We start from the raw sequence: 27,562 nt of genomic DNA, 5'->3' as shown, positions 1-27,562 counted from the left end.
TAAACATGTTCAAGGCTGGCTCGAGCCAGCCTCTCCCCGTTATGCCACAACCGTGCCCACGCTGCCCACAGAAGGGACTTCCACTGGGGGTGCAGGCGGGATACAGGCGGCAGCAGGCGCGTGCAGGGCAAAGAGGCCTTCGGGCCCTTCAGTCACATTCTAAGTTTTCCAAGCTCAGTTCCTAGTTTGCCTCTGAAGACGCTCCCCTGAGCAGCCCTTGTGGGCGCAGTGGGGCGCAGCCTGGCCACCAAAGTGCATGGCATCCAGCCTCCTCGGGGGCGTCATCTGAGGAAGGGCCAGGCTGTGTCGTCGGCAAACTAGAGGGGGAAAAGGGCCGGTGGGAAAAGATACAGTGGGCTGGGCTGCGGGTCCTGCCAAGGCCAGCAGGCACCGCTGTCTGTATCTGCACCCTCTCAGCAGGGGCTCCAGGCCTCCAGGTCAGCTGTGCCGGCCCCGGGGGCCTGTGGGGTGGGAGTGAGCATGGGGTCAGGGCAGGCGTCTGGACAGGCTACAGCTGGGCCCGGAGCAGCAAGGTCTGCACCCTGCAGGCCACTCCCATGCAGGTGTTTTTCAGTAAACACAGTCGGTGTCCTACAGCCACGGGTTCACCGACTCAACTGGCCATGGGGACGGCCGGCTGAGCCCCCAGATGTGGGGTCAGTGCCTGGGGAAGGCCCCTGGAAAGGGCGCCCTGTTACTTTTGCATCTGCGGCTTGCTCAGACGTCTGTCTCCACAGCAGGGAAGGCTGCGGCTTTGTGTTGGGACAGTCATGACATACAGGCGGATTTCTTTACTGTGAGGGGGTGTCATCACCCCTTGTTAAAGGGTCACTGCAGTTCTGAGTTACCCACGTGTTAAAAAGAGAAGGAGGGGGCCTCCCCTGGTGGCGCAGCAGTTGAGCGCTGGGCTGAGAGGCTGCCTGCAGCGTCTGCAGCGTCTGCAGCGCCGGTTCGTTCCCCGGCCACCGGCGAGGGTCCCACAAAAATAAATAAATAAATGGATGGATAAATAAATAAATAAATAAATGTGAGTCCCTATTGAGAAAAAAAAAAAAAAAAGACAAGGAGGACAGGCCATGTTCCTGGGGGGGGGGGGGGGACGGGGGCCCGGGGTCACGGTGTTCAGGGGATGCTGATGGGGACGCAGGACCACCCAGGGCCACCTGCCTCCCCGCTAAGCCTCAGCTCCCAGTACTAGCCCTGCTTTGCGCGGAGGACATCGTCGCTCCCTCTGCTCCGAGGTTCGAGCACAGAGACCCGCTGACAGCTGGTGGAGGGCCCCAGAGCCAAGGCCCCTGTGGACACTGAGTGCTCTTAAACCCGCTCCTCCTGCCACCTGGCCTCCCGCGGGCCTGCCCCAGCCGCTGCCCTGCGTGAGAACGCGCTTGCAAGGCAACCTGCCCGGCCCGTGCCTGCTGCAACCCGCCCGTGACACCCGAGTGCTGCAGGATAACGCGCCATCTGCACTGGTTTCCCGGAACACGGTGAGGTGTAAATGAATTAAGACAGGATCGAGCACTAGAAACCCCAGAACCAGACTCCTGCTCGCCTGCCCCCCGGGACTCGAGGCCCCTGCCACGCAGACCAACCCGCAGCTGCTCAAACACCACCAGGCTCTCACCTTTGCTCCCTTTGCAAACCTGTTCTCTCTGCACGCAGACCCCGTGCCCGGCATTCACTGTTGGTGAAACAATGAGTGAGCGGTCGAGGCAAGGGGGTGGCAGCAGCCGGGTAGATTTCTGACAGCAAAGTGGGGTGTTCTCGCCTCTTGTTAAAAGGTCAACTGCAGTTCTGAGTTACCCACATACTAAATAGAGAGCAAGGCTGCAAGAACAACCGTATTTGCCCGGTGTGGTCCACCTGGCAGAGCCAGAGCTCAGTGGGTGTGGATTATTTCTATGAGGGGGTCCCTCTCGCCACCACCTGAGGTTCTGCAGCCTTCCATCCCTCTCCTCTGACTGTGAGGGGTCGCGAGCCTTTGCCCTTGGTTCTTAAAGTCCTGGACCTTATTCCGACCAGTGTATTCCTGCCTGCCCCCTGCGCCGGCACCTGCTACAGGCTGGCCCATACCCCCTGCCTTTGCCAGGGGTGTCCACGTGCCAGCACGGCCCCTCCACTCCACTCCCACCCGCCGCCCCGCCACCTTCCCGCCTGCTTTCCACTGTGCTCCTCGCGGGCTGAGCTAACTAAATGCATCTGAAACAAACACAGCTCCCCAGCCACCAGCACCCACATGGCTACCCTCCTTTTCAGAATTCCTAGAGCTCCTTTGTGCAAAGTCCTAAATAAGCAACGGTCCCCAGCAGGCGCTCGCTGCCTGGGCTGCCAATTACCAGGATGGCCCCAGAAGGCGGCAAACACAGGTCCCGGGGCCTCCCTCTCCGGCCTGCTGAATCAGCTCCCTTGGAAGGAGCCTTGGAAAGGAGGCAGATTAGCACCAGGTCGGACAACGCCCAGCAAGGAGCAGGCAGGAGGGCAAATTAGCCCAGAGAGTTCCCTGTCCTAAAATGGATGCGAATCTTGTCTTCGGTGGGCAGGCGGCCCGGAGGAGTCACAGGACGCCGGGGGTCCACAGCTGGCCGGGACAGGGAACCACCTTTCTCTAGCCTAGATCTGAACCAGACAGGGAAAACCGCACCTTCTCTGTCCCTCAGATTGTCACCAGGCCCGGCTCAAGGGGGACGGAAGTGAAGAGTGAGCCTCGGAGGGGAACGAGGTGGTGAGGCCGCTAGGATCCTCAAAAGCGCTCCTTCCTGAACGCCAAGGACACAAAGGGGCAAGTCATCCAGGTGACAAAGGCCTGTGCCCCACTCGGTGGCAGCCATATGGCACACCATGGCCACGGGCCACCTCCAGGCCCACTTCCAGGCTCTCCATGCGAGACCTTTGGCGCCCAGCCTGCCTGTCCTGCCCCGGGGCCTGGTCCCTCCAGGTGCACCTTGCTCAGGGGGCAGCCAGCTTTCCCAGGCCCACGGCAGGGGCCCCAGGGGCTCCTTCTCCCCACAGTTCCTCCTGGCGCCTGCCCACTTGGCACAGCGTCCCCGTGCTCTACGGGCCTGGGCTGTCCCCGCCTGGAGGGAAGCTCTGGTCCCTCTGCTGTCCTCTTTCTAGGACACAGCCCGGAGGCCCCAGACAGTCACAGAAGGGCCTTCCCTGCAGGCTCTCCCTGAGGCCCTGCGGGGTGACCCCTGCTCCTGGCTCCAGCCAGCCCGCTCCACTCCTAAGACTACAGGGGAGACAGGTTTTCTCTTCTCTTGGCTTCTGGAGGGGAAGGAACTTTGCACAAGGGGCTGCATGGTCTCAAGCCTTGGACGCAGCGACGTTCGGCTCACTCAGCCCCGCTGTGGGGCCAGAGGCGCCAGAGAGAAGCAGAGAGAGGACAGGGAGGTAGGAGCCGCTGCCCTTCCTTCACCCCAGAGGGATCCTGGCAGCACCCCTCAGGTCACCTTCAGAACCAGGACAAATAAATCCTGTCCCCAAATACTACCAGAGTGAGGCGAGGCTCATGAACCCCTAGGGAAATGTCACCCTTTGTCACTAAGAAGCTCACCCTGGTAAGCTCTGGTCCTCCAGGCGGTGCTCTGTTTATGTAACACCCATGACCCAGCCCTCTGGGCCCAGGGGTGTGGGGGGGCTCTCAGCTCTGCCTGAGCAAGGGAACCGCCCAGAAAGTGGCCCCCCGCCGCCAGCGATGGGAAGGCGGGACGGCGCAGGACAGCGGCAATATGGTTTGGCAGATGGGGAGGAAGGATACAGAGAAGAAACTGGAGAAGGAGTTTTCTGGTTTTTTTTTTTTTTTCCTTTGAAGGCTGCCTACAGCAGAAAAGCTGGGGCGACAGTGGCAAAGCAGGAGTGAGGTGGGTAACAGAGACGGGTTCCAGGCTAGAGAATGGAATAAAAGGGGGAGAAAGAGGAAGGAGGTGGGAGGCTTTGCCAAGAAAGAGCAGGGAGACCAGGGCCAGGGGTGCTGAGGAGGGCTGCGCGCGGAGCAGCTGGGCCTGCTGACAATGAGACATCAGGTCCCAGGCTCCGCCGTGGCGCTGCCCGGCTTCCCAGTTAGGCAGTGGGAACAGGGGGTACTTCCAAACCACAATGGGGAAGTTGGTCATGGGGGCGGGCTGGGCGGGGGGGGAATTCTGCCTGCTGCCTGTCGTGTTTAAGACGGGACTGAACACCGACGTGTCCCAGGAATCACGCCCTCCAGGGCAAAAATGTCCAGCGGAGGCCTCGAGCTTTCCGGGGGCTCAGTAAGGGACACCGGAGTTAGATGTCAAAGCGGCCCGTGCCTGCCTCTCCTGCCCATCCTGGATGTCCTGTCGCCCCTCTGGGATTGTCCCACTCAGTCTTCCCCCTCCAAGAAGGGGTGGGGGGGAATCCCGGAGTTGATGGGGAAGTTCTACTTCCTCCATCCAAGAAACTTCAGGGAATGGCAGCTCTCTCCACCCCACCCCCTTCAGACTGGGAGGAAAATTGGTCATCTCCTCTCCTTGGGGCCCCGGGGCTCACAGAGATGCCATCTCCCTGTCCCCAGCCACAATGGTGATTCAGGCCATCTACTTAGATCCACATTAATGAGTTTTCTCTGACACTTAATTAGTTCACAAGGAACTCAGTCTAGAGAGAGAGGAGAGAAAGAGCCGGGCAAAGGGCAGAAGGAAGTCAGACTGGAATGTTCCAACAAAAGGGCAGGACCACCCCCAGCTCTAAATGGGGCTTTCTACTCCTCCAGAAACCAAAGACTCCCTCCCCGGTCATGGGGAGCTCTGAAAGCTGAGAGGGAGCCCCCAGAGAGGAAGATGGAATTGGGGCCCTCACTGTGAGGCCCAAGTAGCCCACAGGCCGCTGCTCACAGCTCCAAGTCAGCCAAAGGCCTCAAACTCTCCTTGCATTTCCACTGCGGCCAAACCCACCACCTGCTGGTGGGCGTCCCTCTTCAAACGGAGCGGGAGGTGGAAGCAGATGGCCCAGGGCGAGGCCCATCTGCCCACCGGGTGCTCAAAGGTCACCGTGCCACCAGAGCGCGGTGGTGCAGCCCGCCCCACCACACCAGGGGTTGCGGGGCATCTGCCAGCAGCTTCCTCTGCCCCCTTGGCCACCCAGCCCAGGGCCCAAGAGCCCAGAGAAAGGCGTGCTGGGCAGCGCTGTGGCCTGGGGCTCCGGTCCCCACAGCCGGCACTGTGTCCCCGTCAGCGTCCAGAGGCCAGCGCCCCCTCCCCAGAGGCTCCCCGGAGAGTAACCGTGGGGCTGGCGGGCGCGGGACCTGGCCAGAGCGCAGATCTCCAGGCCGGGCCTCCCACGCGGTCGCAGAGCCCCAGGCCCACGCCAGGCCCGGCCAGCGCGCAGGGGGCGTGCGTCGGGAGAGGGGGCCGCAGCGAGCGCCACCCTCGAGGCCCGCGGGCGCTGGCGGGGAAGGCTGCCCCCCACCCCCGGAGGCTCGGGTCCCCAGCGCGCGCGGGGCAGGGCCGGGCCGCGCCGAGAGGCCCCACCTCCCGGCCAGTCGCGGCCTCCACCGCGCCCACCCTCTGCTCTGCGGCCCGGCCTGGCCGCACCTGGCCCGGGCCCCGGGGCCGCGGCGGCTCCAGGGCACCCGGCCCCGGGGCGCCACCGCCCTCGCGCCCCGGAGCCGAAGACGCGTCCTCCGGCCGTGCGGCCCGGCGCCCAGCCCCGAGGCGCCCCCGGACCGGGCGGAGCGCGGACGCCGGCTCGGCGGCGCCCCCGACCCCAGCAGCAGGCCGCGTGGCCGGCCGGGCGCGCCGGGACCCCGCCGCCCGCCCGCAGCCCGGCGCTCACCCTCGATGGAGATGACGTGCTCCCGGATCTGGTTCTGCAGCGCCAGGTCCTCGATGCGCTCGATCAGGTCGTAGATGGCGTAGATGTTGGGGTGCACGGACTCGAAGCGCTGGATCTCGGCCCGGATGGCCGCCGAGTTGGAGAGCGCGAACTGCGGGGGGGGCCCCCCGGCCAGCTGCTGCGCGGGGCCGCCGCCGCCCCCGGGCCCCGCGCCCGCGCCGCCGAACTGCCCGCCGCCCCCCGCGCCGCCGCCGCCGCCCCCCGGCGCCGCCAGGCTCGGCTGCTGCTGCGGGCTCTGCCCCCCGCCCGCCTGGAAGTTCATGGCTCCGGGCCGCGGGGCCCGAGGCGGGCCCGGCCGGGGCCGGGGCCGGGGCCGGGGCCGGGGCCGGGGCCGGGGCCGGGGCCGGGGCGGCGCGCGGGGCGGCGGGCGCGGGGCGGGCGGGCCGGGACGCCGGGCCGCGGGGGGCTAGCGCATCGGGCCGCGCGGGCGCCGGGCCGGGAGCGAAGCCGCGCGCTGTGGCCGCCGCTGCCGGCGCTTCCCGGCGCCGCGATCCCGCCGCTCGCAGCAGCCTCCGGCGGCAACAACAACGGCCGGGCGCGCGCCGGGCCCTCCCCCCGCGTCATGCGCACGCACCGCCGCCCCCGCGGCCGCACGCGCAGCGCCCCCGCCCCGCGCCCCCGCCCGCGCGCGCCCCCGCGCGCCCCCGCGCGCCCCCCGCCGGCCCCGCCCACCGCGCCGGCCCTTCCGCCGCGCTGGCCGCGACCCGGCCCCGGCAGGCCCGCGGGGAGGGGCGGCCGCCCGGGCCCCCTCGCGGGCGCAGGGAGGGGCGGCCGCCCGGGCCCTCTCGCCCCGGCGCGGTCGGGGCGGGGGGCGGGTCTCCGGGCCGTGCCCTGCGCCCGGGGGCGCTGACCAGCCTGGGTGACTGGCCGGCCCAGGGGGCCACCCACTCGGCCCGCGGCACCCTGCCCGCAGTCCTGATCTCGGGTGGCCGGGCCCTCCCGTTCCTGGGGCCATCCTGGAGGCCCCCCGCACCCGAGGTTCCTCTCTGACCCTCCGCTGGACTCCCCGCTGCCCGCTGCAGCGCAGAAACTGGAAATCTGGGTTCCCGGCTTCTATTTTCAGAGCTTCGTCAGCAGGGCTCGTATGTGACACTGAACAGTCCGCGCTCCTCCAGGCTCTCCTGAAAGCCCCCCTGCCGGGCTGGGGAGGGCTCATTTACCTGCACTGAGCAGGTGGAGAGGGGGGGCTCTTCTACCTTTCCCCCACCCAAAAATCACCAAAGCCCACACTGCCCTTAGTTTCCCTCGTCCTCACCCCCTCGTCCATCTTCCGCTCTGTCTAGGCCTTCTGGGACCAGGGAACGTCCCTCGGTGTCCCAGTTCCTCCATATCCCACTGCCAGCGCTGCCTGCACTTCTGCTGGCCGCCCACCTCCCCAGCCCACAAGAGGTGGCATGTGCAGGGCACTGGCCCCAGCCTGAGGGCCACCCCCATGTCCACTGGCATGTGTCATTCTTACATACATTTGGCTTCCAGGCCGTGCCGGGGCTTTACCCAGGCTACGGTTGCCCGCAGTTTCTGCCCAGTCCCCATTCCTAAGCTTTTGTACCTTCCAAAGAACCAGATGCAAGCTAATCACCAGTTCACATCGAGGGTGTGTTGTCGAACAGAACCCCTGGCTCGGACACTGTCTAAAAGCGGTACCTAGCATCTCTGCTAGAAGCTTAGAATGGACAGCAAGAAGTTGCATCAGTGTCTCCCAGGAGAGATGCTGAGGATAAAGCATCAAATGTGTGGCCCCAGCAGCCCCCATACATGTTTTTATGCTGGCGGCCTGGCTCCATGTCTGTCCTACCCCTCTCGCGCGCCAGCCCCCCCATTTGTATATAAGCCACGAGGGTAGGGTCTGATCCGCCAGGGTATTGCCAGCTTCTCGCACAGTGCCGGGAACATAGTACACATTTAATATGTGTTTGCACAGTAACTGAATGAACCGGAGGGAAGGAACTAGAGGGAAATTAGTTCTGTATGTTACAATTCCAGACTGACATTCCCAAGGCAACACTCGGAGTGCTTGTTCCCACAAGCAGGCACGTGCTATGGATTTGAATACTAGGCTCACATCACTTTTATTCCAGAACGACCTATACAGGCCAGGATGTGAGAGGCTGCGGCTCCAGGAGCCCAGAGGAGGGGTGGAAACCCCACAGAAACTAGCTGGCCGGGCCGGGCCAGGCTGGGGCACGACATCCTCTGAAGAGTCACGTTCTAGGGGCCGGATTTCCCAGCCCAGATGCGGGTGGAGGGGGCACTAACCCCAGGGGAGCAAATTTCCAGCTGGGACAGACCCCGGACGCGGTCCGCACGCGGCTTTAACAAAACCCCTCGTGTCTCTCACGGTCGCCCGGTGAAGTGTGTTTTAAGAACGAAGAAACTGAGGTTCAAAGAGATTTAATGAGGGATCCAAGGTCACACGGCTGTGAAGCACAGGACAAAGGATCAGCGTCCGCGCCAGCTTCCAAAGTCCACGCTTCCTTCAGCCTTACCGCAGGAAGTGGGGTGCGGGGGGACCGGGCAGCCGAGCCCCCGAGGAGCCCCGAGGGCTGGGAGGCTCTGCCGTCCGCCGGGGCAGCCCCCGGACCCCGGTCTCCGCGCGGCAGGGTCCTACGGGCGCTCCAAGGCGCCTCGGGCGTCCACGCGGACCCGAGCGCGGAGGGGGGCGGGGGTCCCCCGCGCTCCCCGAGTCCCCCCCTGGAAACGCGGGAGTCTGACGTGCTGCGGCTGACGTTGGTTTCCGGAGCGACAGCCGCCCCAGGTGCCGAGGGAGGACGGGCGGGCCCCGCCGCCACGACAGCCCGGGGGCGAGGGCGGCCTCCGAGCCCGCCCGCGCCGACCCCGCGCGCCCCGCCCGGCCCGGCCCGCGCGCCCGCTCGAGCGCCGCAGCCCGCGGGGCGGAGGGCGCGCCCGCCCGGACTACAAGTCCCACAATGCGCCGGGCGGCGGGGGGGCGCCAGGTGCCGGCGACCTCGGCGCTCCCGCGCGGAAGTGCCCGAGGGTCCGCGATGGAGCCGGCGGCGCCGGGCGGTGAGTCCCCGCGCCGAGGCCGCGCCCACCCCGCCGCCCCGGCCCCGCCCCGGGATCGCCCGCGCCCGCCCGCCCGCGGCCTCGGGGGCGGGCAGCTGGAGCGGGGGGCGGGGGGCGGGGCGGGCTCGGGTGCCGGGCGGGAGCCGGGGTCGGCCCGCGGGCGGGGTCGGGGCGGCCGCCGGCGCCGCCGCGGGGTGGGGTCTGAGTGCACGAGGGGGGGCGAGCGGGGCGCGGGGTGGCAGCCCTCGGGAGCTCGGGATTGCCAGGGCGGAGTCTGACGTTCAGGGTGGGGAGGCCTGGGCCGGCAGCCGGCGCCGCGGCGGGGGCACCGGGGGGCTGGCATCGGGGTGGGGGAAGGGGCGCCTCCAGGCCCTTTTCCTCCCCTTTCAGCGACAGAGGCGGTGGGGGGAGATGAACTTTGGGATGAAGTAAAGCGAAGAATTACGTATGCTTTGGAGTAAAGTTTGGTGGGGGTTGGATTTAGGGGAGAGGTTGCTTAGAAGGTCAAGGTCTTCCCCCCCCCCCCCCAGAGGGTTTGAAAGATCTGGGGAGCTGGATAGCGACCTAGAACTCAGGTGACACAAAGTTCGGACTCGGGATTTGTGCTTGGGAAGGAGCCTCCGCGCTCTGCCCCGGGTGAAGGGCCGGGGACTGTGGGAGCATTGCGGTGGGGGGTGGGGGGGCCGGGAGCCTGTGGAGTTCGGAGGGCTCTTGACCCCTTGACCTGGGAGCCCACCCCTCATGGGTTATTTGTGCCTCTCCAGCTCGGTAGTGCAGCGGGCAAGGCAGGTGCCATGGCCCTGATTGAAGGGGTGGGTGATGAGGTGACCGTCCTTTTTGCCGTGCTTGCCTGCCTTCTGGTGCTGGCTCTGGCCTGGTTCTCAACGCACACCACGGAGGGCGCCCACCCACTGCCCCAGCCATCAGGGACCCCAACACCAGCACAGCACAGTGAAACTATGGCAGTCACCGACAGCGTCAGAGGAGAGGCCCCAGGAGCCGAGACCCCCAGTCTGAGACACAGAGGTCAGGCGGCACAGCCTGAGCCCAGCACGGGGCTCCCAGCAATGCCACCGTCACCTCCGGACTCCCCCCAAGAGCCCCTAGTGCTGCGGTTGAAGTTCCTCAACGATTCAGAGCAGGTGGCCAGGGCCTGGCCGCACGACACTATTGGCTCCCTGAAAAGGTAAGCTGGGCCGAGGACTGGAAGTGTTTAGGGGTGGGGTGGGAGTGAAGACCCGGAAGGGGCCGGTGGAGATGTGAGACTCCCCCTCATTTTATAGATGAGCGAACTGAGGTCCCTAAATTGCACACTTGTTCCCCTTTGGCAGGTGGGCACCCCCTTGGAGACTGTGAGCTGGGTGGCGGGGAGGGGGGAGTATGTTTCTGGGGCCAGGGGCCAGGACTGCCTGAGGCCTGCTCTCTTACCCAGGTCCCTCTCTCCTCAGGACCCAGTTTCCCGGCCGGGAGCAGCAGGTACGGCTCATCTACCAAGGGCAGCTGCTAGGAGACGACACCCAGACGCTGGGCAGCCTTCACCTCCCTCCCAACTGCGTTCTCCACTGCCACGTGTCCACGAGGGTCGGCCCCCCACATCCCCCCTGCCCACCGGGGTCCGAGCCAAGCCCCTCCGGGCTGGAAATAGGCAGCCTCCTGCTGCCCCTGCTGCTGCTGCTGCTGCTGCTGCTCTGGTACTGCCAGATCCAGTACCGGCCCTTCTTCCCCTTGACCGCCACCCTGGGCCTGGCCGGCTTCACCCTGCTCCTCAGTCTCCTGGCCTTTGCCATGTACCGCCCGTAGTGCCTCCGCGAGCTCGCGAGGGGGTCGCGGGCCCCTCCGGACCCTGCTCCCCACGCCACAGTGGGAGCTGCTGTCTGCCCGGGCCGGCCTCTCGGGCCTGCCTCTTCCCCCCGCCCTGGAGCCCGGCCCTGCACTGCGGAGCGCCCCGGGGGCGGGCGGAGGCCCCGCCCTGTGACCTCCGCGGCTCGCGGGCAGCCGGCCGGCCGGGGCCGCTGACGGTGGCGTCCTCGGGGTCAGGCAGCTGCTGTCGCTGCCTGGGCCCTGGGCAGGGCCGGGCCACCGCCCTGGGCCGTCCTGGGGTCCCGCCTGAGCACTCCCGGCCCTGACGGCTCGTTGGGCCCTTTGGGGTCCCGGGGACGCCGGCGGTCGGCGAGGGGCCGGGCGGCGCGGAGGGGTGTCGGAAACGTGTGCGGATTAAATGACTGTGACGTTTTCCCTCCTGCTGTGTGTCTGCCTGTGTGGGCCCGCGGGGGGGACGCGGCCCTGCCCCCCGGAGAGGGCCTGGGGGGCTCTGCCGGCCCTGCCCGGGCGCCCCCAGCCCAGGCCGCGCCGGCCCCGCCCCCCCGCCGGGCCCGCCCCCCGCGCGCAGCTTCCCGGAAGCGGGGGCGGGGCCGGCGGCGCCCCGGGCTCGCAGGGCCCGACGGGAGCCACGTCAGTGCTGGCCGAGGACTGGGCGGCGTTCCGGGGGCTGCTGGGAAGATGGCGGACTCGGCGGCCCGCCGATGAGGAGGCCGCGGGGGGAGCCCGGCCCCCGGGCCCCGAGACCGACCGAGGGAGCGACCTGCGCGGGGCCCGGGGAGCCATGTAGGGGAGGCGCTTGCGGGCCGGGCCGCGGGAGGGCGGCGGGAGTAGGCGCCGCGGCCGCGCCCCGGGGTCCTGGCGTCCCCGGGCCGGGCGGGTGTGGGGACCCCTGCCGCCGCCGGCCGCGCGCCCGCGCTCCACGGGCGCCCCGCGAGCCGGGCGCCGCGCTCTCGCCTCACGGGCGAGGAGGCTCCGGCCGGGAGACGCAGCCCCTGGCCCAAGGTCACGCCGCTGGTAAGTGGGCGCGCCCAGCCTGGAGCCCGGCCCGCCCGCCCGCCGCGCCGCACCCCGCGCCGCCGCCTCCTGCGGGAGGGGGAGGTGGTGGCGGGGCCGCCGACGGGGCGAGCGGGGCTCCGGGCTGGGCGCGCCCACTAACCCGACTCGCGACCCGGGGCTCACCTCTCCGGGCCTTGGTCTCTCCGCCTGCGAAGCGGGGGCCGCGCCGGCGCTGCCCACCTCCCCGTGGGCGTGGCAGGCGCGTCGGGGCGGGTAGTGCATGTGCAGTTGCCCCGACGGTGCCCGGCGCTGACAACGCTCCAGGATTCCGATTGCTCTTTCCCGGGAGTGAAAGGAAGCAGAGAGGGGTGGGGTGGGGAGACCAGCAGAGGGGTGAACATGAGTCTGGGGTGCCCGGAGTCCGGGCCCTTTGCTTCGGGGAGTGAGGCAAGGAGTAGCTTAGCGACCTCTCTCCCCTTGGGAGAAACCCTCACCCCCTTTTCTGGGCCGCCCCTCAGGGTCTCCATCACCCAGCTCCATGCTCCGGGTCCTGCTCTCTGCCCAGGCCTCCACTGCCCGGCTCTCTGGCCTGCTGCTGCTCCCTCCAGTACAGCCCTGCTGTCTGGGGCCCAGCAAGTGGGGGGACCGGCCCCCTGGAGGAAGCCCCCATGCAGGCCCTGTGCAGGGGCTGCAGCGGCTTCTGGAACAGGCGAGGAGCCCAGGGGAGCTGCTGCGTTGGCTGGGCCAGAACCCCACCAAGGTGCGCGCCCACCACTACCCTGTGGCGCTTCATCGCCTGGGCCAGCTCTTGGGGTCTCGGCCACGGCCCCCTCCTGTGGAGCAGGCCACCCTGCAGGACTTGAGTCAGCTCATCATCCGAAACTGCCCTTCCTTTGACATTCACACCATCCATGTGTGTCTGCACCTTGCAGTCTTACTTGGTGAGGATGGGCCTGGGGGCGGGTGTTAGTGGCAGAGTAGAGAGGATTGAGATCACTGGCAGAACTCAGCGCCCAGGCCTTGCCAGGAGTGGCCCCTTCCCTGGCCTGCTGGCTGCTGCTCTCGCCCCCAACCACGGCGACATCACCAGCTCAGCAGCCTTCGATCAGCTTGGCTAGGGGCACCCCAGATCCTCCTAACGTAGCGCTCTAGGAAGCCACCACGATGTCACCATTGCACAAGATGAGAACTTGCTGGCCTTTGTCTGAGGCCTTCCCCGCAGACTGCTTGGATACCTCACGTTCACGTGGCGTTTCATGCCTGCAGTGTTGCCACTTGCACTCTAGCCAGCCTTCCAGCCCCGAGAACGGAGATGAAGGCTGGGAAGTCACTAACTAAACCCTATGAGAACAGAGAGCAGCTCCCGCTACCAGGACTGCCCCCCCTCTGACCCTCTGCCTCTCAGGCTTCCCAGCAGATGGGCCCCTGGTGCATGCCCTGGAGCAGGAGCGAAGGTTCCGCCTCCCTCCGAAGCCGCCACCCCCTCCGAAACCTGTCCTGTGTGGTGGGCAGAGGTTGGAAGCGGCTCTGAGCTGCCCCCGTTTCCTGCGGCATCCGAGGCAGCATCTCATCCGCAGCCTGGCAGGTGCTGGAGGGGTGCAGGAGGCGGGGGTGCTGAGCACACAGGTGGGGTCATCTGGACTGTGGTGGTCTGGCCTGTGCGCCCAGTGTGACAGGCTGTTCTTCACAGAGGCCAGGCCAGAGGAACTGACCCCCCACGTGATGGTGCTCCTGGCCCAGCACCTGGCCCGGCACCGCTTGCGGGAGCCCCAGCTTCTGGAAACCATTGCTCACTTCCTGGTAGTCCAGGAAGCCCAGCTCAGCAGCAAGGTGGGATTGCCTACCACTCTCCCATCAGCCTCAGCCCTTCCAGCAGGCCCAGCCCTCTGTCCGGCTTGATTGGCCGCTTCCTGGGCGGCAATTCTGCTCTGCCCTCCCCCCCCCCCACCCCAATCCACGTTGCCCAGCACACACCTGGTTCTGTGCTGGTGTCTGCGCACACATTGCCCTCAGCTGCACCAAGGCCTGCTCCGGGCCTCGGCAGGACACACAGCCATGTCACTGTTTGGTGACTGATAAGTGCACAGGGCTCAAGGCCCTTGTGCTTTGGTGCTTCTGCTGAGACCGTTAGGGCAGAGAACTTTACGCCCACCCAAGCCAGAGCCCGCAGGGCGAGCCCCTCTCGCATTAAAAGAAGCGGGAGCTCTTCCTGCAGCTGGGGCTGACGCTGCTCTTCCCCCACAGGTGGTACAGAAGTTGGTTCTGCCCTTCGGGCGGCTGAACTACTTGCCCCTGGAACAGCAGTTCATGCCCTGCCTTGAGAGGATCCTGGCTCGGGAAGCGGGGGTGGCCCCGCTGGCCACCGTCAACATCTTGATGTCGCTGTGCCAGCTGCGCTGCCTGCCCTTCCGAGCCCTGCACTTTGTCTTTTCCCCGGGCTTCATCAGCCACATCAGTGGTACGCGGACGGGAGGGCCGGGGAGGGGCCGCGGGGCCGCCACCCAGCCAGCCTCAGCCCCGCTTCCCGCAGGCACCCCTCACGCTCTGATCGTGCGGCGCTACCTCTCCCTGCTGGACACGGCTGTGGAGCTGGAGCTCCCCGATTACCGGGGTCCCCGCCTTCCCCGAAGGCAGCAAGTGCCCATCTTCCCCCAGCCTCTCATCACGGACCGTGCCCGCTGCAAGTACAGGTGGCCGGGGCAGCTGGGGCCGGGGGGACTGGCCGCAGGCGGCAGAGAAGAGCCTCCGCCTTGTAACGCCAGGCCTTGAGGCAGCCCAGCCCCTGCCGGGGGCGCTGGGCTGGGGGGGACGGCTGGGCCCGGGCGCCTGGGTCCGCCGCTACCCGTGCTTCTCTCCTCACAGTCACAAGGACATAGTAGCTGAGGGGCTGCGCCAGCTGCTGGGGGAGGAGAAATACCGCCGGGACCTGACGGTGCCCCCTGGCTACAGCACAGGTGAGCTGGGGCGGCCGGGCGGGCTGGTTCCGCAGAGCCTGGCCCGCAAGCCAGCGCCCTCTCTCCCCTCCAGACTTCCTGCTGTGCGTCAGCAGCTCGGGCGCGGTGCTTCCCGTGAGGACCCAGGACCCCTTCCTACCCTACCCTCCCAGGCCCTGTCCCCAGGGCCCCGCTGCCTCCCAGCCCACCACCAGCGACCCCGCCCAGAGGTAAGGGAGGCGGGCGGGGGGCCTCCCCTGCGCGGGCCCAGGCCCTGAGCCGCTGTCCGCCGCTGTCCCCAGGGTGGTGCTGATGCTGCGGGAGCGCTGGCACTTCTGCCGCGACGGCCGGGTCCTGCTGGGCTCCCGGGCCCTGCGGGAGCGGCACCTGGGCCTGATGGGCTACCAGCTCCTGCCGGTGAGCGCACCCGCCCCGCCCGTGCAGCCCCACGCGCCCCGCCCGGCCCGCGGTCACCTGCGGCCCTCTCCCTGCAGCTGCCCTTCGAGGAACTGGAGTCCCAGAGAGGCCTGCCCCAGCTCAAGAGCTACCTGCGGCAGAAGCTCCAGGCGCTGGGCCTCCGCTGGGGGCCTGAAGGGGGGTGAGGGGCCACAGGGGGTTCAGGATGGCTCCCCTATGGGGGGTGGACGATTTGCACTTTGGCTTCCTCGTTTGGGTTTTGCATTAAAGGCCCTTTCCTGCCCCACCACGCAGCTCGTTTCTGGGATCGGGAGCCCGGGAGCCCCACTTTCCCATTCGTGCCCTCTCACCCCACAGAGACAGAAGGCGGGGTCGGGTGGGGGCCGAAGCACTTTACTACAGGGTGGGGAGGAGAGTATAAGGGGCTTTAAATTATTCATTTAAATAAAAACGAGGGCGGGGTGGGGAGGGCGCCCCAGCCCCTGTTCCCTCTGTCCGTCCGTCCTCCGGCTACACGGGCATCGGCATCTCGTTGTACTCGTCCACGCCCTCTCGCTCGTCGAACACCGGCTCCGCCTCGTTCGCATCCAGCTGTGGGGGGGCCGAGTCAAGACCTGGGTCCCACAACCACAGGGGGAAGGGGGCGGGGGGGGCAGGCCTTACACATTTCATCTCTCGCTCCGTGAAGATGCGGGTGAGCACCGCCATGCGGAGCGGCACTGTGAGGATGAGGATGAAGGGGAAGGCCAGGGAGGCTGCTGTGGACATGACGGCCCAGAGCAGCGCCAGGCAGAGCAGCTGCAGGGCCGTGAACAGGTGCATCCGGAGGGTCCGAACCTGGGGCGGAGCAGAGATGAGCCGGGGCCGGCACCCGAGGGGCGCCTCCTTCCCGGCAAGCAGACTGCAGGGGGCCTCCCTGGCGGCGCACCCAGTGTGGAGGCTGGCGGGCGGCGGTGGGGGGCTGGAGGGCAGGGTCTCACCTTCTTAACATAGGTGACGTCCGGGTGGTGTTTGGCCGGCATGAGCAGCAAGTGCAGCCGCTCGTAGAACTGGATCCCGTTGAGGGAAGTGACGCCCATGTACAGGAAAATCCCGAAGAGCACAGCAAGGGGGATCTGCCGGAGCAGGTCCCCGATAACCATGGAGAGGCCTGTGGGCAGGAAAAGCGCGCTGGCCACAGGGCTCTGCGCGGGACCCGCTGGGAAGGGCGAGGGCGCGAGGCAGACATACCCACGAGCAGGGCAACCAACAGTCCTGTCACCCGCTGCTCCTTGACCTCCTGGATCTTGGGCTTGTCCCCGGGCGCCACGGCCTTGCTCATGACAGTGAGCGCGTTGGCATGAGTGACGGAGCGCACGGTGGCTGCTGCCAGCCAGGGCAGGCCGAAGAGGGCACAGATGCCACCCATGGCCACAATGAGCAGCAAGTCCAGGTGGAAGCCGGAGCCCTTCTGCAGCATGCGCTCCTTCTTGGAGATGATCAGCCTGGCGGGCAGCGCTCGCTGAGTCCCAGCCCGGCCGCGGAGGGCAGCCGGCTCGCCCCAGGGCCCGCGTGCCCGTGTCTGGAGCCTGGCATGCCCTGCCCCTCCCTCAGGATGAGCATCCCTTCCTGAGCTGAAGCCTCAGCCCTGTCCACAGTGTCCACCCACCCACCTGTCCTCCAGCACAGCTCCCCGCCCACATTGGACCTCCTAGCCCACACCAGGGTGTTCTGCCGACAAAATAAGCCAGCAGCCAGCCTGGCATCCTGCCGGTGGGGTCCTCCGGCCTGGCTTGGGTTTGGCCCCTCCACGCACCAGGTCGTTGTTGTCCACGCAGCCCCCAAGGCTGGGACCACTCACGTGGTGATCTGCGTCTCCATGAAGATGAGGATGAAGACCAGAATGGCGGGCAGCAAGCTAGCGACCATCATCCACACGGGGAAGGCACTGTTCTCCCCCAGGGGATTGATGACCCAGCCCCGTTTTTCTGGGGCCGTCACCGAGAACCCACTGGGCACACTCAGTTTCTGCAGGGCAAAGAGGGGGGCGGGTGAGCCTCGGAAGGAGCCCCCCAGCTGTGCCAGGCAGGGTGAAGGTTGAGGAGGCGCTGGGGAAAGGCCTGGTGTCTGCCCAGCTAAGAGGCGGCTCAGTTTGGGGAGCCTGAGGGGGCTGTCCAGAGCCACTCCCTGGGCAGCACCTGCCCCACTCTGCATCTGCGCCACTTACCTGGGTGTAGGTGTCCTCAATACTGTAATCCACGAGCACCATGATGAGGATCGCGATGGGCACCCCAAAGTCCCCAATCACCCGCCGCACCTGTGGGCGTGCACCGGGCTCAGGGGCCTCCCTTCTCGTTCCACCCTGACTCCCTGTCACCCCCTTCCCGGCCCCAGCTCCCACCCCCCTCCGGCCTCCCAGCCACGCACACGGCCAGGGAAGAAGCGGCTGTTCTTGAACTTGCGCAGGAAGAAGGCGATGAAGAAGGTGCCGGCCATGAGCACCAGGGACAGCAGAGCGGTGTTGGGCTGGTCCAGGGGCCTCCCCTGCCCAGTGGGCCTGGCCCAGCTCCCGTTGCGCAGGCCGGGCATGGCCTCGGTCCCAGCCCACGTGGTGTTCTCGCTGCCGCCGCCGCCGCTCTCCACCTCAGAGGTGTTGACCGCTGAACAACCGTGGAGGGGGTGCTCCTGGAAGATCTGGGCAGACAACAAGGCACCGTCAGCTGAGCGGCAGGCTTCGGGGGTTCAGCCGTGTTAAGCGCTTCCTCCAGAAGCCATCACGCTGAAGGAGACGACCCAGGGGCCCACACGCGAGCTCAGGGTGCTCCAGGGTCGAGGGGCTGGTGTGATTCAGGGAGGCGGCTGGAGACCAGCTCCGGGCCAGGGACCCGATGCCAGAGCGCGGCCGCGGCCGCCCCCTCGATGCTCCCTTTCTGCCCACGTCACTGTTCGGCGCTAGAGGAAAAGCGTTGTTGCTCTGCTATTAAACTGACGTGAGTTTTGACGCTGACCAGAAGCCGTGCTAGCGCCAAGCCAGAGGCAGAAGCGGGGTGCTCGGGGCCAGTGTGGCCTCACATCCAGTGGGGAGAACAAGAGGAACCGGCTGCCCAGCTCCCTTCAGTGCCGAAGCCGTGCCCATCCCGGCCCAGCGGGGGCAGCCTGCCCACCTTAACCAGCTTGTAGAAGGTCTCGTAGATGAAGATGAGGGAGATGAGGAAGGCGAAGATCTCCTGGGTGAAGCGGGACACGAAGCGCACCAGGAAGCTGCCCTCCAGAGCCACCATCAGCAGGGCGAGGAGCACCAGCCAGAAGCCGATCCACACACGGCCCACCAGGTATTCCAGGTTGTTGCTGTTGCAGAACTGGGGGCGTGAGGGGCTCGGTCAGGCCCAGGGCTTGGGGCCTGGGGGGGGAGGGGGGGCTTGAGTGGAAGATGAGGGGCCTCACCGAGAAGAAGGCCTCCTCGAAGACCAGCAGGGGCCCCGAGAAGCCGATCACCAGCAGCGGCTGGGCGCCCAGCAGGCAGAAGATCACGCCCTGGATCGCCGTGGACATGATTAGCTCTGACACCCCAATTAGGTCCTGCGTCTTCTCTCCTGAGGGGTGCAGGTTCCAGTTCAGGAGCCAGGACAGGTATCCAGAGCAGGCGCCCTCCTTGCCCCCACCGAAGCCTCTCCTTACCCAGCAGCCCCCCAAAAGTGATGGCAGGGGACAGGGCGGCAAAATAGATGAAGATGACAGCGGCCAGGCACTGGGGGTCGAGGGCGTCCCGAAAGTCGCTCAGGTAGTGGGGGTAGCGGCGCTGCACATCTCGGATCAGCCCCCCGAAGGGCCGGCCCGTCCTCCGCAGGGGATCATCGTCTTCCACTGCCCCTGCTGCCTCTACCATCTGCAGGAGCGCTGCAGTCCAGCCTTGGTCAGGGCGCCCGGCCCTCGCGCCCTCCCCACGCGCCCCTGCTCTCGTCTGCACTCGACCCCCCACCCCAGCCCCCAGGCTGCACTGGCCCGTACCCTTATCTTGGGCCGACTTGGGCTCCAGCCCAGCCCCTGTGGGCAGCAGGCGGCCCTGCTCCTCCCGCTTCTTGAGCATCTGGCGCTGGAAGTGCGCGACGGAGCGCAGCAGCTCCTCGCCCTGCACCTCGGAGGGCGGCAGCACCACACTGCAGTCCAGGAAGGCGTTGATGGCCGTCAGCAGGTCCTCCCGCTCGTCGGCCAGGTAGGCCGCCTCATGGAATTGCTGCCAGAGAGGGACGGAGCACGTGAGGGCATGGGCCGCAGGCTGCGGGGCCCAGAGCGGGGCGCAGGGAGGGGCGCACCTTGTCGGACATGAGCGTGGAGATGGAGCGGCCAATCTCGTGGTAGTCCATGTTGGCGCTGCTCGGGCCCAGCAGCAGGAAGAGGAAGCGCACGGGCACCGGCACCTCCAGCACCGCGTCCAGCTCCACCGCCTCCCGCAGCCGCACAAAGGCCATAGTGGGGCGGGACAGGAACTCCACGCAGCCTGAGGGCGAGGGACCAGGTGGGCCCGGGCAGGGCACAGGCAGCCCCCCAACCCCCAGCCCAGGGGTGGCACCGAGGCGGCCGGCGCCCCCACATACCCACAAGCACCACCGTGGCCTCTGCGTTCTCGGGGATCTTCTCCAGCAGCTTCAGCTCGTGCTTGGACTTTGAGCGGGTGATGCCGGCTGGGGGTGCGGGCGGTGGAAGCTCGCGCTGGGGACGCGGCAGGAGGAAGAGTGCTCAGCCGGGCCACCCGCCGCCCCCCCACCGCCTCCCACATGCTCACGTGGCGCTGGCCTGCACTCCTGGCCAGGCGGGGCCCTTCTCCCTCACCTCTCGCTCCATCTCCAGCCGGGTCTCGGGCACACCGCCAATGAGAGGCTCGGTGACATGCGGGTCGCTCTCGGGCCCCTGGCCATGGTGATGCCCCAGCAGGGAGCCCAGGGAGCCGGCCGAGATGTTGCGGGGGAAGGAGAAGTCCTTCTCGTCACTTGGGTGGCTGGTGGGGCAGAGGGCAGCACGGTGAGGGGGCAGCTGGGGGCAGCAGGCAGCCTGCAGCGGGCGGGGCTCACCTGTGTTTCAGCAGCAGGGCCCGCAGCACGTTGGCTCTGTCCTCGGCTTTGATCTGGTCGGAGATGACCATCTGCTCCACCACCTGGTGGGCCACTCCGGGCAGAGTCTGCTGGTCCAGGTCCAAGAGCACAGCCCCTGGAATACGGATAGCATGGAGAGGCCCTCATCCCCGGGGCAACAGGCCAAGCCAGGGTGGGAGCAGGGAGAGCCAGGAGAAGGGGCCTCTGGGTCTGCACATCCACAAAGGCACTCTGGCCCCGGAACCCAAGAACCACCTCGGGGGCCACTCTGCCTTGGCCACGTCCCATCGCCTTTGCAACCTGCACCCTCCCTCCAGAGATGCTGCCCGGCTCAGCAGAGGCCTCAGAACCCTAGGTCTCTCCAGGCCACCTTCCAGGGACACGCAGCCTCCTACTCAGGCTGAACTACTCTTTGCTAGAATGTTCTTCCTCTTCACGGGTGAAGGTTCTTCACCCGGTGTCCACGGTTGCCCCTGTTCCGCCCTCAAGAGTGACGCAGCTGGTCTGGGCTCCCCAAATCTGAAGGCGGCTCAGAGCGTCCCCAGGCCTCTCCCCACCTGGCACCGCTCTGAGCCACCACTTCCTACCGATAGGAAAGTCCTTTCAACAGTTACCGGGTCGCTTTGTTGTCAAGGTCAACATTCAGGAGCACAGAAATGAAAAACAAACAGGACCCAAGGCCCCTGAGCAGCGGCCACAGGACCACAGAGCTTGGGCCCCGCGCCCGCAGCTGGCACCTCAGCCAGAGCCGCTAGGCTCACTCAGGGGCCACACGCTCCTGGGTGGCATCAGCCCTGAGCGCAGGCTGCCTTGGGCCTCAGCTGCTTAAATAGGCCCTTCGACAGCACTTGGTGGTGACTCCCCCACGGGAAGGAGGAAACGAGCAAAGAGCAGCAATGTCGGACGTGGAGCCGAGATGTCCTGCATTAGGGTCAGCCCCACAGGTCATCTCAGAAAACCTTCCATGGAAATTCTTTAGAAGCCCCACGGCACCTGACCCTACTGACAGCAGCGACCCAACCACCACTGAGAGAACCGCTGCTGCGGGTGCGGCAAGAGCCCGGCCCCGCGGTCACCCTGCACCCTGGGAGGAGCAGGCTGCTGACCGCCCCTCACGGGCTCGAACATCACAGGCCGTGTGGCTCAAGACGAACTGGGGGGCCAGACCACCCGGCCCTCCGAGAACAGGCGGGCAGGTTCCGGGGTGAGGACAGGCAGGGAAAGCGCGCGCAGTCACCGTGGGCCAGCGTCCGGCGGAGCTCCAGGAGGCTGCGGAAGGACAGCGAGGCCACGTGCGGCTTCCCCCAGCGCTCCGTCTCCTCCTCCACGTCCTCCTCAAACTTGATCCAGCGCGCCGTTTCCCGCCATTGCGGCTCCTGGTTTTTGTCCAGCAGCAGCTCATTCAGCTCCACAAACACCTGGGGTTAGAGGAGCCGAGAGAAGTCAGGACGGGGGCCGCAGACCCCAGATGGCCCGAGTCAGCGCCCAGGCAGGAGCCGGGGTCAGTTACTAAGCAGGCCGCGCGAGACTCACTCTCCCTGTCTGAGAAATGGGAGGCTCCCTGGTGCCCTTGAGGGCAGTCACGGGGACTGGGAGAAAGCGTGGGGTGGACAGTGTACACACGTGTGTGCGCACACACACACACAACTCACATGATCCCCCTTGTGCATTAGCTAGGCAAGCTGAGACAAGGCAGCGGTCCCCTCCGAGGGCACCGTGTGGGCAGGCAGAGGGGGCTCTGCTGAGTTGCTCGCCCTGGCTGGGTGAGCCGGGGGTGCAGAACTGTGTCATGGAGCTGGACACGTAACCCAGGTGCACATGCTGCCTGTCTGCCAGGCCTCGAGAAAAGCCCCTGGAAGAGCGTGGCTTGGGGACCTGGCTTCTAAGACAGAGGGACCCTGGCCAACCGCTGCTCCAGGTGTGAGGCTGGTGCCACCGGGGATCATCTTCTCAGGTCGTGGGAGGACAGGTCATGTGTGCAGAGAACACCAGATTCGGTAACACTGCTCCCCCAAACCTCCCCGGTGCCAAGTCCCCAAGCCCCTCCCAGTCGGTCAGAACACGGCCCTGACGATGAAGCAGAGAGCGTGTAGACGAGAAGCGGACGCTCAGGTCAGAAGGGGGGATGCGGGGGGAGAAGAGGCACAGGGACGAGGAGGAGCAGGAAGCAGGGATCAGTACCTCGTGGGGCTTGTGGGGGGCCCGAGGCCGGGCCCGGGGCGTGGGGCCAGGCTCGCGCCCCTCCCGGCCACTCTGCAAGGGCCCTTTGGCGTTCTTCCGCACCAGGTGCCGCCGCACCCCAGGGACGTCCTCAAACCGGTGACCTGGGGGTAAAGTCGGAGTTAGGCTCCCCCTTCTCCTGGCCCTGTTCCCATGGGTTCGGGTTGGCTCAGGCCCAGACTCACTCTTCATGAGGTCCAGGTCGGCCGTGGCCAGCGTCTGGGCCTCGCTCTCATCTGTGGGGACGCGGGGCAGCAGGGCCTGCTCCACCCCCGTCATGCTCCCGATGCGCCGCCTCTCCTGCAGGTTGTAGCTGCGGTGCCCGGGCTGGGCTTTGGTCAGGGGGCGCGCCGAGGCACCCCCATCGTCACCTCCGGCAGTGCCACTGGCCACAGCCACCACCTCTTCCACTGGGGCTCTGGACAGACAATTGTCGCGAGTCAGAGAAAACCAGCCCTGCGCCCATGGCTACGAACCCCAGGGGAGGATGCAAGGAAGGGCACCCCGCAGGACCCACTCCCCTAACTCCCCACTTGCGCTGGGCGCCGGTGTGAAAGGCGTGCACTCCAGCAGCAGAACGCAGCATCTAAACCCAGCCCTGCCCCTCACGAGCCCCCGGGTCCTCGCACAAGCCACCGGGGAAGAAACACTCAGCAGCAAAATGGTGCCCAGGCTGGCCCCAGGGGGTGGAGGGGACATCTGCAAAAGCCCCAAAGCTGCCTGCTCCTAACACGGGCTGTGCCCCGGCCCCTCCTCCCCCCGCCTCCCGGCACCCCCCAACCCGAAGGGCGCAGGATCCCCGGGGGAAAGAACTCTTTAAAACTATAGTCCTCCACCCCCACCAAACTCCTTGTCCTTTACAGACCCCAACTTGTGCTCCCATCCCCCAAAACCAGGAGGTCCCCTTCTCTCCACCACAGCCAGTCCTTCTAAACGCCTCCCCTGGCAGCAGCCCAGGCTCCCAGTCCCCGCCAGAGCCCTCCAGCCGGCTTCCTCCGTCCACGCCCACAGCCACCCGCTGCCCTGGCCTCGGCGCGCCCCTGCCCACAAGGGTGACCCACTTTTCCAAGGCCATGCTCTCTCTGAAGCGCCCAGTTCCCTCCTGCGGACGGCCGCTGTGGACCCAGCTCCACCAGCACCGCCGTCTCCCCACCCCAGCCTGTGCACGCCCTGGAGGGGCAACGCGCCCTTCACGCTGCCTGGCACCCAGAAACAACAGGTCTGTGATAATAGTGACCTTGAGACCTGGCTCAATGTGATTTCCTCCAGGAAGCCTTCTCTGGCTAACACCCCCAAACTGCAGTCACCTGCTGGTACTGACACGGTGCCCGAGCGTGGTGCTGGGCACAGTAACTTGTTCTGGTGCCATTTCACGTGACGACAACCAGGGGGGACTGGCAGCTCCCCAGGAGCGGGAGGGGGGTCTCCTATTGTTCTCACCCCTTTGGACCCAGGGGGTGCCTGCGGGCCACCAGTCCAGAGCCTGAGTCAGGGCTCAATGTCACGCCACCTGAAGCCTCCGTGGGGAGGTGGCGGGGACAGGCCCCCAAATGTGTTCCGTGCAGCTAAAACATACTCAGAGCCCTAATTGCCACCACGCTGCCACCCCCACACCCCTGTGGGGAAACGTCCATTACGCTCGGAGTGAGGCGGGAAACGGAGGCTCGGGGAGGCCAGCGCTTGTCCCAGCAGCTGGCGAGCCGGGGCTGAGAGTGGAGCCCCAGGCTGAGAGCAGGGCGGGCCTCCAAGGGGGACACGACACGTACCCAGCCAGGGCTCCTTTGGTGGCCCGAGGAGCTGCCTCCTGGTGGGGCGGCGGGGGCGGGGGCGACGGGCTGGTCCTTTCCGCCTTCCGGTCAGCACCTTCATCCTCCTGCAGAAAGAACTGCAACGGGGCCCGCGGGGCCAGGTGAGGCCGGGCTGACCCTCCACCTGACTGCCCCAGAAGCCCTGCCCCTGCTCACCTGCACCGAAGAGGGTGTCGAGGCAGGGGTCGGCTGGGCGGGTGCCCGGACTCCCTCGGCCTCGCTGGTCTCATCCTCGTCTTCCTCCCCCTCCTCAATGGTAGGGGTCTCCCCAGGGGGGGAGGCTCCAGGGCGCCTTCTAGGCTTCCGTCCCGGGCCCTGGGGTGTCTTGCGGCGGCGCGTGTCCGGAGGCAGGTGGGTAGACAGAGGGTGGTGGATGTGGTGGGAGGACTGGCGGTGGTCTGCAGGGACGCGGGGGCGTGGCTGAGCGCAGGCCCGGCCCCCCCAGCCCACAGCTCCTCCCGCTGGAACTCCCTCCCCACCCCAGTCTCGCCCTCACATTCAAAGTCTTCCTCTCCGTAGCTGCGGCCTGGCTCCTCCCCGCCTCGAGACCCGGCCTCCTGCAGGATCTCCTCAAAGCGCTCCACGCCCAGGGTCCGGTGAAGCTCATCCTCCTCCTGCTCCGGGAACCCAGGCGTCCCGGGGCCCAAGCCCTCTGGCTCAGGCTGGAAGGAAACAGCAGAGAGGGCGTGGGACTCCCCCAGATCCGCAGACAGGGACCCGCCCGCGGGGCCAGTCAGTTTGTCTGCGGGCCCTCGGGGCCTGGGACGCGCCTGTGCCCGCGTGTGCCACACGGGTGTGTCGGGGGCAGGGGGAGCACCGCCCTCCACCCTGAGTCTCAGCAGGGCCAGGGTGTGCAGCCGCACAGGGTGTGACCCTGGCAGCCCACAGGCTGGGGCCGAGGGACTCTTGCTGGCTGCAGGACAGCTGCCGAGCCAGAGAAGTAACTTCTGGAGCTGCTTCCGCTCGCTGACCGGAACTGGGCTGAGCGCCCCTGAAGGGGAGCCTGGGCCAGCGATGCATGCGCAGGGCTGGGGAGCCCCCAGAGCCGGCCCCTCGCCGCTCCCGGGCCCCGCCCCTCACCCCCCCCCCACCTGAGTCATGCTGCGGAGCGAGCGGGCGGCCTGGCCTGGCCCGGACTGCGGCACTCCGGGCGCTCCGCGGGGGCTCCCCGCTACCCGGGCCGGCCAGGCCCCGCTCCCCCCCACCCCCGCCCTTCTCAGCTCCGGGTGCCGCCAAATATTTGCTCAAGAGCTTCTGGACCTGAAGGGCAGCGGGATCGCCAAGGGCGGGGTACGAGCCAACCAACCCCTTCGCGTGGCAGAGCGAGGATGCGAGGATGCGCGGGGCAGGCGGGGAGGGGGGGGGAGGTGGGTCTGGGGACACCGCTGCGGCCGCGGGGCGCCGCACGCAGAGCAGGTGGGGGCGGGGGCGGGCCCCCCAGCCCGTCGCGGGTCTGGCCGGGCTCCCCCAAGAGCTCGCCCCACTCTCACCAGGACGAGCGCGGGAGGAAGGCGGCGGGAGGCGGCCGGGGCGAGCGAGGCGGGGCGGGGCGCTAGCGGGGTCGGGGGAGGGGGTGGCGAACCCCTCGCACCAGAGGCCTTAGGAGGAAATCCATGGCGGGCGGGGCACTCGGGAGGGGGGAGGGGGCGCTGCGCCCCTTCCCCGTCACGTGCCCCGCTGGCCGGAGTGACCAATGGGGGCTGCCTGCGGCTCCGGGGTTAATCATTACACTTCCCAGGACAATCCGGAGGCCACCACGTGGGGGCGGCGCCACGTGGGGGCCGAGGGGCGGGTCTGCGAGGCACATGGGGCCGGGGGCGGGGCCGTGGTGCCCGCGGGCAGGCCCAGAGCTGCCCTGCGCAGAGCTGCCTCCAGGCTGGCAGGGGTGGGGTCGCCAGGTTAGAGACCCCGGGTCCCGGAGTTCTCTGAGGCCAAACCGCTCAGGGCCTCGGAGCCGCAACTCCCTGCCGGAGTGGAAGCCCACCGAGCGCCCACCCGGTACCCATCCCCAACCCCAGTCCCATCCAGGCCAGGCCAGGCCGGCAGGGATGGTGCACCCCCCAGTGCAGTGCCGCCACCCCTCCCGGGGCTCTCCAGGGACACTCGCCCTGCTCGGGTGGGACTCTCGGCCAAGAACACCTGTGGCCTGGGGAGGGGCCGGGGCCATACTCACAGTTCGGAAGGAATCTGCGCCCGCGGCGGGGTGCCGGGGCCCGCTGCTCATGGCCAAATCTTAGCCTTTTTCGCTGTCGCTGCGGCTTTCAGGGCAACAAGGCGGAGGCATAACCTGGGGGGGTGGGGGAGAGGTCTGGTCACCGCCTGAGAGCCGGGTGCCCTGGCCCCGGCATGGCGCAGCCCCCTGGCCCAGGCTCCGGGGCAGGCCGCCTGCCAAGAGGGCTCTCCTCGCTGGGCAGGAGCCTCCGGGCGATGGAGGGCCCTCCAGTGGCCCTTGAGGGTGGCCAGAGCAAAGGGGAGAGTTATTAATAGGAAGAAAAAGGAAGAATAAAGAGACAGGGAGTGGGGCCGAGGAGGTCGCAGAGGGCCAACGGGAGGCCGGGAGACTGGACAGAGTGAGGAGGAGAGAGCAGAAAGTGGGAGAGGCTGCAAGAGAGGGGGGGCGAGAAAGGAGTCAAGGCTGAAACCTGGAGGCCAGCAGCAGCAGCAGCAGCAGCAGCAGCAGCAGCAGCAGGGAGGGACGGAGGGAGGGAGGGAGGGAGGGACAGGCTGAGCCGGGAACAGGAGTGCTGACCCGCTGGTGGCACAGGAGGCGAGCTGACACCAGAGAGGGTGTGCTGGGGAGCAGAGATGGGGGAGGAAGAGCAAGGAGCCCTGGACAGCAAGCCAGGGGGCCTCCAGAGAGCGGCCCGGGGAGGGGGTGCGTGACTGCGCCTGTCCTGATGACCGCTGGCAGGGGAGGGAAGTAGGCTTCCTGGGGGAGGGCAGGAGCCCTCACTGGGGGGAGGGCAGGGACCCAGGCAGGGCTGGGGCAGCGCTTTGTCATGGGGGAGGGGCACCTGCCGACTGGGAGGAGGGTGGACACAAACCCATCGGTCCTTCCCCCCGTGTGGGGCAGGAAAATCTGAGCGGCAGGGCTGATACCCTCCTGACCATGACTACAGGCCAGGGGTGTGGGCAGGACGGTGGAGGTGGGGAAGGGCAGTGGCCAGGGCGCACGCCCGTGTGGAGCGGGGTCCCCACATGCAGCGGGGACGCGCAGGGGCAGTCATGACTCTGAGAGGGCAGGCTGAAGCCGGGGGGCCGCTGGGCCGCGAGGCAAGCTGGGGGAGACAGGTCGGCGGCGATCAAACCACACCGGCCGGGGGGCCGCGCAGGGTGGGGAGCAGGAGTGACACATTCCTGGCAGCTGCTGCGGCTCAGCTGACTGCTCCCTTCGCCTCCCCCCGCAGGCCCTGGGCCAGGGCCC

At 67.4% G+C, this 27,562-nt stretch overlaps 4 protein-coding genes across 13 annotated transcripts in view; 2 read left to right on the top strand and 2 right to left on the bottom strand.

Annotated features, from left to right (window-relative positions):
- Positions 1-6,112, bottom strand: part of AGAP3 (ArfGAP with GTPase domain, ankyrin repeat and PH domain 3) — a gene marked incomplete at both ends in the record, with an annotated part of 46,861 nt that extends 40,749 nt beyond the window's left edge. For all 6 annotated transcript variants that reach the window (XM_084230272.1, XM_084230273.1, XM_084230274.1 and 3 more), the window contains one exon: positions 5,791-6,112. In XM_084230272.1, the coding sequence (XP_084086398.1) occupies positions 5,791-6,112 (322 nt within the window). The remainder of the gene's footprint in view (positions 1-5,790) is intronic.
- A 3,506-nt stretch (positions 6,113-9,618) lies between these two features.
- On the top strand, positions 9,619-10,987 carry TMUB1 (transmembrane and ubiquitin like domain containing 1). The gene is made up of 2 exons (XM_084230490.1): positions 9,619-10,060; positions 10,323-10,987. Exons 1-2 carry the CDS (start codon positions 9,669-9,671, stop codon positions 10,672-10,674), a joined length of 744 nt encoding a protein of 247 aa, XP_084086616.1. The 5' UTR covers positions 9,619-9,668; the 3' UTR covers positions 10,675-10,987.
- Positions 10,988-11,373: 386 nt separating this feature from the next.
- Positions 11,374-15,323, top strand: FASTK (Fas activated serine/threonine kinase). 2 transcript variants are annotated; one of them, XM_084230092.1, is made up of 10 exons: positions 11,374-11,478; positions 12,210-12,632; positions 13,097-13,276; positions 13,382-13,521; positions 13,936-14,149; positions 14,222-14,381; positions 14,554-14,645; positions 14,719-14,854; positions 14,927-15,041; positions 15,119-15,323. In XM_084230092.1, the coding sequence occupies exons 1-10, from the start codon at positions 11,397-11,399 to the stop codon at positions 15,224-15,226; spliced, it is 1,650 nt and encodes a 549-aa protein (XP_084086218.1). In that variant the 5' UTR covers positions 11,374-11,396; the 3' UTR covers positions 15,227-15,323. The 2 variants fall into 2 exon arrangements, with proteins under 2 accessions (XP_084086218.1, XP_084086219.1); XM_084230093.1 differs by having other exon boundaries at positions 14,554-14,854.
- Positions 15,324-15,551: 228 nt separating this feature from the next.
- Positions 15,552-26,362, bottom strand: SLC4A2 (solute carrier family 4 member 2; the record flags this gene model as incomplete). 4 transcript variants are annotated; one of them, XM_084230393.1, is made up of 22 exons in its annotated part: positions 15,552-15,632; positions 15,705-15,878; positions 16,022-16,191; positions 16,272-16,525; positions 16,882-17,048; positions 17,248-17,337; positions 17,448-17,714; positions 18,185-18,379; positions 18,465-18,613; positions 18,699-18,917; positions 19,029-19,254; positions 19,334-19,518; positions 19,616-19,730; positions 19,851-20,016; positions 20,090-20,225; positions 21,348-21,528; positions 22,292-22,434; positions 22,516-22,748; positions 24,088-24,215; positions 24,295-24,536; positions 24,635-24,800; positions 26,312-26,362. In XM_084230393.1, the coding sequence occupies 22 exons, from the start codon at positions 26,360-26,362 to the stop codon at positions 15,552-15,554; spliced, it is 3,738 nt and encodes a 1,245-aa protein (XP_084086519.1). The 4 variants fall into 4 exon arrangements, with proteins under 4 accessions (XP_084086519.1, XP_084086520.1, XP_084086522.1 ...); XM_084230394.1 differs by having other exon boundaries at positions 24,097-24,215; XM_084230396.1 differs by lacking the exon at positions 26,312-26,362 and adding an exon at positions 25,730-25,756 and having other exon boundaries at positions 24,097-24,215.
- Positions 26,363-27,562: the final 1,200 nt, after the last annotated feature.

The sequence above is a fragment of the Talpa europaea genome, assembly GCF_964194135.1.
Source record: "Talpa europaea genome assembly, chromosome: 3".
Lineage (NCBI taxonomy): Eukaryota > Metazoa > Chordata > Mammalia > Eulipotyphla > Talpidae > Talpa > Talpa europaea.
The sequence above is the reverse complement of the archived record's forward strand: the minus strand, read 5'-3'. Positions and strand labels throughout refer to the sequence as shown.